General features: G+C 32.3%; 1 protein-coding gene across 2 annotated transcripts in view; it reads right to left on the bottom strand.

Annotated features, from left to right (window-relative positions):
* Positions 3,731-9,162, bottom strand: part of LOC107647349 (phosphomevalonate kinase, peroxisomal-like) — a 9,116-nt gene continuing 3,684 nt past the window's right edge. The window contains exons 1-3 of one of the 2 annotated variants that reach the window (XM_021104814.1): positions 4,690-4,810; positions 4,154-4,276; positions 3,731-4,036 (exon numbers count right to left, since the gene is read on the bottom strand). In XM_021104814.1, coding sequence (XP_020960473.1) covers positions 3,770-4,036; positions 4,154-4,207 — 321 coding nt within the window. In that variant the 5' untranslated portion in view covers positions 4,208-4,276; positions 4,690-4,810 and the 3' untranslated portion in view covers positions 3,731-3,769. Of the gene's footprint in view, positions 4,037-4,153; positions 4,277-4,689; positions 4,811-9,162 lie in introns of those variants that run through there. The other variant, XM_021104813.1, reaches the window with a different exon arrangement.

Genomic DNA, 9,162 nt, shown 5'->3' on the forward strand with positions numbered 1-9,162 from the left:
CAATGAGGTCACCAACTTTTCTTAGAATTTTCTCATTGTATAGTTCTATATGTAAGCAAGATAAGCAAATCCAAGCTATGATCTTATCAATACTCGTTGTAAAAAGATTAACCTTTGTCTTCTACAATCTTACTGCCAAATAGTGATCATAAATGTTTCATGGTCCATCCAAAAGGGCAACATCCAAATCCTCTTGAGCATAGAATTTTACAAGGTTAAGTCATTTTCCAAGTCAATGATACCAAGTTCTCCTAATTTTTCCCACATATATTCTATTCTTCTTTTCATGGCTGTGTAGCCTATTTTTCTCCCCAATAGCTTGATTGTGAGGGATCTCCACCAAAGCTTCTATAATTCCTTTTTAGCTTCCTCATTGATAACAATGCTGAAGAGTCCTTCTTCCATATCTTCAACTATTATCTCTGGCTTGTTATTCTCTCTTTTGGGTTCTTCCATTCTCTTATTTGATTTCTCTATTTCAGGTATAGTTGTCTTGTTATGATAAAAATGAGTGTATGATGAGTTTTCTTTGACCGCCCTTAAATCTTGATTCATATTGGTTCAAAAGTGATCTAAAAGGACCAAAATTCCCCCCAAATCGCATCGCAAGTCACGTGTCATTTTAAATAAGACACACGATCAAACTGGTACGTGCATACAACACAGGATTTTTCTTCTTTATTTCTTTGTAAAATCTCTGCTTTTGTATTATTTATATCCATATTTCTAAATCATTCTTACCTTCTAAATCTCGAACAACTTCAATAAATATATCAAGGCATTGAATTAAATAAAAGTGAAATTAATTTGACAATTCTAAAGGGCTAAAAAATAGGTTTCAATCAATTAAATATAGTTAAAAAAATTCATAAAAGTACGTATCAGTTATTAGAACCGGACCAGACTGGCCGATTCGACCGGAAAACCGATAAACCGGTGGGCTGGCCAGTTCGATTAGTAATTTAGACTGGACCTACAATTAAACCAATCAACGGTGGTCAAACCCGTTGAAAACCAGCCAGTTCGCACCCCCATATTCCACTAGACCCGCGCGCCGCCGAACCATGGTAGAAGCTCCTGTCCAAATTACTCAAAAAATGAGTGACACGGGATTCGAACGCAAGGAAGCCAGCAATCACGCCCCCATCTTACCACTGCGCCGAACCATGGTAGAAGCTCCTGTCCAAATTACTCCAAAAATGAGTGATGTGGAATTTGAACCCAGGAAAGCCAGCAATCACACCTCCCATCTTACCACTGCACCAACATGCATCTCAATATAATAAATGACAAAAATTAAATATATAATAAACTACTGAATTTTTATGTTTTTTTTATCTTTTAAATATGGATTCACATGGTAACAACTAAAAACACATAGTATATAAATATATTAATATATTAATATTGATTGTGTTATGTTTTATTTTTTTTCTTATTCATTAAATTGAAAAAGTATTTTGTACTAGTGACTTATTTATTATCTCATTTTGCACCATAAATTATATATAAGAATTGATATTTGATTGTTATTAATATATTTTTTAAAATATGTATTTATTGTTAAAATGTTAGTAAAAATATGTATTTTAAATTTTAATTTTAAATTTTTAATTATTTTTTATTTTTATTTATATAGGACCGAGTCAATCGGTTCAACCAGTGACCCACCGGTTGAACCAGTGATCCAGTGATCCAGTAGCCTGACCGGTTCAATCACCGGTTTGGTTCTGACAACTATGGTATGTATTTACAAAGAATACATGCAAGTTAAGTTAATAAAATTTATTCTTTTTAATCTAAAAATCATCATAAAATATAAATTTATCATAGAGCTAGTGAAAGATCGGATAGATTTCACTAGTAAGAGAGATTTTTTTTTAATTCTTACGTAACACACACACTCTCTCACTCACACTATACCTATTATGAGCTCTATATTATGAGTTTAACCCAATATTTGAATTCGGCGCAGCTCTTTTGGAGGCCAACAAATCCCAGTATACTAGCGTTGGATTATTTTCTTTTCTTTTGGACTGGTGTCGTTAGATTATTTTGTTGTGATGTATTTTCATGGATTCTGTTTACAAAAGTCCAAAGGTGATAAGGCTGATTAGATCAGTCTATTGTATGTACGCTGTTGCATTAAAAAAAATCTTTATCCAAGATAAAATAAAATAAAGACAAAAAACAAAAGAAAAAGCTTATTACACTTTTGTTGGTTGTGTAGGATTTTATTAACCTCCAAAATTAACTTTTTACTTGTGAAGAAGGGATCTCTCGGCCACGAAGTCATTTTAAGGGATTGTATAGTCTTTACTCTTTACAAAGGATAACGTTATTTTTGGACTACAAAAGAATAAATAGTTAAAAAGTTATTTAGTCATTTATTTTTAATTTGAGGCTATATAGTCTTCCGTAAAAATAGATAGAGTCAGAATAAATATTTATTCTAAATTTATAATATACTTTTATAGTTTTACTGCTCAATACAAAAGTCATAAATTATCAAACTATTAAAGTGAAGGAAAAGAAATTTATATTGAACTTTCACAACTATTTTGGCTTTTGACAATGATATTTTAGGCTATGTTTGAGAAAATATATAATACTTTTTTAGTTATAGATATCAATGGTCAATTTGAGTTGACCAAATTACTCATTTATTTAAATAAATATTAGATGCTCAAAATTTTTTATTTTGTGTATATATGCAATTCAAATCTTGAATGACTAAGAATATATACCAATATTTGTAATTGTTGTCTTTAATATAATTTTAAACAACATTTTTTTAAAACAACAATATCTGAAGATATAAATATAAACAATATTTTGTGCATAAAAGTAAGGAGAAAGATGATAATTATTCTGTTTAAAGATTTTGATATAAACAATGTGGAATTAAATAAGATGCCAATGATAATAAGTTCGAGATTGCTCAAGTTAAGTGGAAAGTGGTATAGACACTTAAAAAGTTAAGAGAATTGGAATGGATGATGCAGTTGTTTGAAATGCGACTCTCTTGTTTAAATGATGGTACAGGTTTTTTAAGAAAGATTGTTCATTTTGAAAAATAATTGTTTGCTCATGCAATAACTAGAATTTGAATTGGATGCTTTACACTCAGATGCTTTTTACTCAAGGTGGTCCATGAAAAGACATCTGTCAACTGCAGATCAAAAAGCAACAAGTGAAAGAGAAGATGATCACAACTAGAAAATGGATAAATACAGACAGATTTACAGACAGATTTAGTCTTTATTACAGACGAATTTTTGGTTACCGACGAAATTACCGACGGATTTTGTCCCTCTGTAAAAGTCTCGTCGGAAATTATTTATCGACGAATTTTTTTTCCGTCGAAAAATTACCGACGGATTTTTACTATTTACTGACGAATTTTCAGACGGATTTTTCGTCTGTAATTACAGGCAGATTTTCAGACGGATTTTTCATCTGTAATTACAGACGGATTTTTAGACAGATTTTCTGTCTGTAATTACAGATAGATTTTCAGACGAATTTTTCGTCTGTAATTTAAACTTTGGAAAATCATAATTACAGACAGAAAATCCGTCTGTAAATCCGTCTGTAAAGTAAAATAGAATTTTTTTTTTACTTTTTCTAATTACAAAATAAACTTGTTTTCATACAAAATAAATATAAATTTAATACAAATTTTTATCTAATTTATATTCGAATATTTACAATATTTCAAAAAATAAACAAATTCATCGTATTAAAAATAAACAATATTTACAATAAATTATTCAATATGAATTGAAGATACAACTGAAGTGATTTCATTTGTTCTAGGGTCAGCACTTTCTAAAGAAACGCCACAAGGATCTTCTTTAACCAGAAGGGCAAGAACATTGAGTGAGCTCCATGTTTTTGTCACATTGCTGCTTGAATCTCCCAAAGTAACAGCAAAGACAGCATCAAATCCTCCTACTCCTGGAACTCCAGCCAACAACACTCCTTCCAAGTTCAGTGTAGCATCTAAAAGTTTTGTTTGTGATTCTGGTTCAATCTGCATGAATTGCAAGGAAAGAGTAGTGATATTCTACTAGCAGATATAATTTGTAATCAACATCATTCAAACAGAAGAAGCCTAATAATAAGTGCCAAATCAATGTAAGGAACTTACAGGAACACCTGCAGCCTCACCCATTAGGCGCATATGATATCTAATCCCAAGCATAGCTTCTTTTGCACCTAGCAATGCTTTAATAACTGCTTCCTTATTGGGTTCAGAAGCTTGCTCTATCCACTGTGAGAATTGCATTTTCAACATCAACACAAGAAGAAAAGCAAGAACATGAGAGCCTGAAGTGTAGTCTCAAGAACATGATATCACATATGTGCATTAGAAATTCAGTCACACCACTTGAAACTGAAAACCAGGCAAACAGTAAAGTTGGATATATAATCTCTTTCAAACCCATCAAAAGTCAACTTAATTGTATAAGTCTAATAGTAAAGATGTCCTATCTCATTAAAATAACTAATAAACAGGAATGTAGAAATTTAATCTAATACAAGGCATACCATAAGGCCAAAATATTCTAGTTATTTAACAGTGAGCATTATCAATCAGTTTACTCTACATCCACAGGAGTAAAAATTCTAATTTTGATGTTACTTCCATTAATTAAACAACCACAAATGATTTGAAAGAAATAACTTTTCTGATCTGAGCTTGCTGCAGCTATCAATCACAGATTTATATGCATCCCATTGTTCCTTTGCTAATTTACTCAAAAAGTTCAGTTGAATTTCTAACTGCGAATTTGCCTCTGACTGTCTTCTTCAAACTTTCTTCGTGTTGTCTTGCTTCAGTTAAAGCAGATTTAGTCATGGCTGAATCATGTTTATGCATTAACTCAGAAGACTCAGCCAAGGTCTTAACTTGCTTATACTTGGAAGCCAATTCCCTTATCTCCATTATGAGAAGGCCCATGTGATGCTGGTGATCATATATCTACATCAAAGTTACAGGTTAGATAAAAAGTAAAAGTAAGAAATGAATAATGAGTTTTCTAGGCAATTGTATAAGGCCTTAAACCATACATTTCTCACTGAAATGAAATACACCATACACCATTCAGAGTTTTCACTTGAAAATTCAATTCAATAGATAATTAAGTGAGGGGCAGAAGTTGATTTGGTGTAAGCAGTAACAAAACTATTCAACTCAGAGCTTTGTGATCTAATGATGAGCGGATAATTTATACGCTTTTTGGCATTGTTTTTAGTAGGATCTAGTTACTTTTAGGGATGTTTTCATTAGTTTTTATGTTAAATTCACATTTCTGGACTTTACTATGAGTTTGTGTATTTTTCTGTGATTTCAGGTATTTTCTAGCTGAAATTGAGGGACTTGAGCAAAAATCAGATTCAGAGGTTGAAGAAGGACTGCTGATGCTTTTGGATTCTGACCTCCCTGCACTCAAAGTGGATTTTCTGGAGCTACAAAACTCAAAATGGCGCGCTTCCAATTGCGTTGGAAAGTAGACATTCAGGGCTTTCCAGCAATATATAATAGTCCACACTTTGGCCGAGTTTAGATGACATAAAAGGGTGTTGAACGCCAGTTCTACGCTGCTGTCTGGAGTTAAACGCCAGAAACACGTCACAAGCCAGAGTTGAACGCCAGAAATACGTTACAAACTGGCGTTCAACTCCAAGATTGACCTCTACATGTGTGACATTTAAGCTCAGCCCAAGCACACCAAGTGGGCCCCGGAAGTGAATTTACGCATCAATTACTTACTTCTGTAAACCCTAGTAACTAGTTTATTACAAATAGGACTTTTTACTATTGTATTAAACATCTTTGGACGCCTAGTTCTTAGATCATGGGGGCCATGCCTGGACCTTTCACTTATGTATTTTCAATGGTAGGGTTTCTACACTCCATAGATTAAGGTGTGGAGCTCTGCTGTTCCTCAAGGATTAATGCAAAGTACTACTGTTTTTCTATTCAATCCATTAACAAGGGTGATGCCTCCAGACGATTAGCCATGCAGTGACAGCGCATCGGACCATTTTCCAGAGAGGATTAAAAGTAGCCATTGATAACAGTGATGTCCTTACATAAAGCCAGCCATGGAAAGGAGTAAGACTAAGTGGATGAAGACAGCAGGAAAGCAGAGGTTCAGAGGAACGAAAGCATCTCTATACACTTATCTGAAATTCTCACCAATGATATACATAAGTGTTTCTATCTTTATTTTCTATCTATTTATTATTTATGTTCGAAAACTCCATAACTATTTTATATCCGCCTGACTGAGATTTACAAGGTGACCATAGCTTGCTTCATACCAACAATCTCCGTGGGATCGACCCTTACTCACGTAAGGTTTATTACTTGGACGACCCAGTGCACTTGCTGGTTAGTTGTATCGAAGTTGTGAATGAAAAATGATTCATTAAGACGTGCGTACAGAGTTTTTGGCACCGTTGCCTGAGATCACAATTTCGTGCACCAAGTTTTTGGCGCCGTTGCCGGGGATTGTTCGAGTTTGAACAACTGACGGTTCATCTTGTTGCTCAGATTAGGTAATTTTATTTTTGTTTTATTTTCAAAAATCTTTCAAAAATTTTCTCCTTTGTTTTCGAAAAAAAAAATTTAAAATAAATCTTTTCAAAAATATATTTTTCTTCAGAATTTTTAAGAATGAATTCTAGAGTTTCATGAAGCATGTTGAAGCCTGGATGGCTGTAAAGCCATGTCTAATTCTTTTGGAGAGGGGCTTCTACCCATCAGCATAGAGGCAAGTTAATTGGAATGTCAGCTGTGGCATGTCTGAGTTACATACTAAAGCTTGGTTGGCTATTAAGCCATGCCTAACCCTCAGATTGGAGCTTTAGAATAAGAGTGCAAGATTCCTGGAATTCATATTAAAAATTTTTGGAATCCTTATTTTTCTTTTTCAAATGATTTTCAAAAAAAATTAAAAGAAAATACAAAAAAATCATAAATTCAAAAAAAAATTTTATTTTTGTGCTTCTTGTTTGAGTCATGTGTCATGTTATAAGTTTGGTGTCAATTGCATATTCATCTTGCATTTTTCGAAAATTCATGCATTCATAGTGTTCTTCATGATCTTCAAGTTGTTCTTGGTAAGTCTTCTTGTTTGATCTTGATGTTTTCATGTTTTGTGTCTTTTCTTATTTTTCATATGCATTCTTGCATTCATAGTGTCTATACATGAAAAATTTTTAAGTTTGGTGTCTTGCGTGTTTTCTTTGCATTAAAAATTTTTCAAAAATAAGTTCTTGATGTTCATCTTGACATTCAAAGTGTTCTTGGTGTTCATCTTGACATTCATAGCATTCTTGCATGCATTCATTATTTTGATCCAAAATTTTCATGCATTGAGTCTTTTTCATATTTTTCCCTCTCATCATTAAAAATTCAAAAATCAAAAAAATATCTTTCCCTTTTTCTCTCATAAATTTCGAAAATTTAGATTGACTTTTTCAAAATTTTTAAAATCTAGTTGTTTTTATGAGTCAAATCAAATTTTCAATTTAAAAACCTTATCTTTTTCAAAATCTTTTTCAAAAATCAAATCTTTTTCATTTTTCTTATTTATTTTCGAAAATTATAAAAATATTTTTCAAAAATCTTTTCTTAATCTTATATCATAATTTTCGAAAATAACATCATCAATTAATGTTTTGATTCAAAAATTTCAAGTTTGTTACTTGCTTGCTAAGAAAGATTCAAACTTTAAGTTCTAGAATCATATCTTGTGATTTCTTGTGAATCAAGTCATTAATTGTGATTTTAAAAATCAAATCTTTTTCAAAACTAATTTCAATCATATCTTTTCAAAAATATCTTCTTATCTTATCTTTTTCAAAATCATATCTTTTTCAAAAATTTGATTTTAAAATATCTTTTCTAACTTCTTATCTTCTTATCTTTTCAAAAATTGATTTTCAAATTTGTTTCAACTAACTAACTAACTTTTTGTTTGTTTCTTATCTTTTTCAAAACTACCTAACTAACTCTCTCTCTCTAATTTTAAAAAATATCTTCCCTCTTTTTCAAAAATTCTTTTTAATTAACTAATTATTTTAATTTTTTATTTTAATTTTCGAAAAAAAATTACTAACCTTTTTCAAAAACTATTTTCGAAAATCACAAACTCTTTTTCAAAAATTATTTTCGAAAATTCTCTCTCTCTCTTATCTCCTTCTATTTATTTATTCATCTACTAACACTTCATCTCACCCAAATTCGAACCCCCTTTTCCATCTGTGTTCGAATTTTTTTCTTCTTCTTTTCTTCTACTCACACAAGGACCCCTATTATTATTATTTTTCTGTCCCTCTTTTTTTTCATATGAGCAGGAGCAAGGACAAGAACATTCTTGTTGAAGCAGATCCAGAACCTGAAAGGACTCTGAAGAGGAAACTAAGAGAAGCTAAATTACAACAATCTAGCAAGCACCTTTCAGAAATTTTCGAACAGGAAGAGGAGATGGCAGCCGAAAATAATAATAATGCAAGGAGGATGCTCGGTGACTTTACTGCACCTAATTTCAATTTACATGGAAGAAGCATCTCCATCCCTACCATTGGAGCAAACAATTTTGAGCTGAAACCTCAATTAGTTTCTCTGATGCAGCAAAACTGCAAGTTTCATGGACTTCCATCTGAAGATCCTTTTCAGTTCTTAACTGAATTCTTGCAGATCTGTGATACTGTTAAGACTAATGGAGTAGATCCTGAAGTCTACAGGCTCATGCTTTTCCCTTTTGCTGTAAGAGACAGAGCTAGAATATGGTTGGACTCTCAACCTAAGGATAGCCTGAACGCTTGGGATAAGCTGGTCAAGGCTTTCTTAGCCAAGTTCTTTCCTCCTCAAAAGCTTAGTAAGCTTAGAGTGGATGTTCAAACCTTCAGACAGAAAGAAGGTGAATCCCTCTATGAAGCTTTGGAGAGATACAAGGAACTGATCAAAAAGTGTCCTTCTGACATGCTTTCAAAATGGACCATCCTGGATATATTCTATGATGGTCTGTCTGAATTAGCTAAAATGTTATTGGATACTTCTGCAGGTGGATCCATTCACCTAAAGAAAATGCCTGCAGAAGCTCAAGAACTCATTGACATGGTTGCTAATAACCAGTTCATGTA

The sequence above is a fragment of the Arachis ipaensis genome, chromosome B06 (genome assembly GCF_000816755.2).
Source record: "Arachis ipaensis cultivar K30076 chromosome B06, Araip1.1, whole genome shotgun sequence".
NCBI classification, from domain to species: domain Eukaryota; kingdom Viridiplantae; phylum Streptophyta; class Magnoliopsida; order Fabales; family Fabaceae; genus Arachis; species Arachis ipaensis.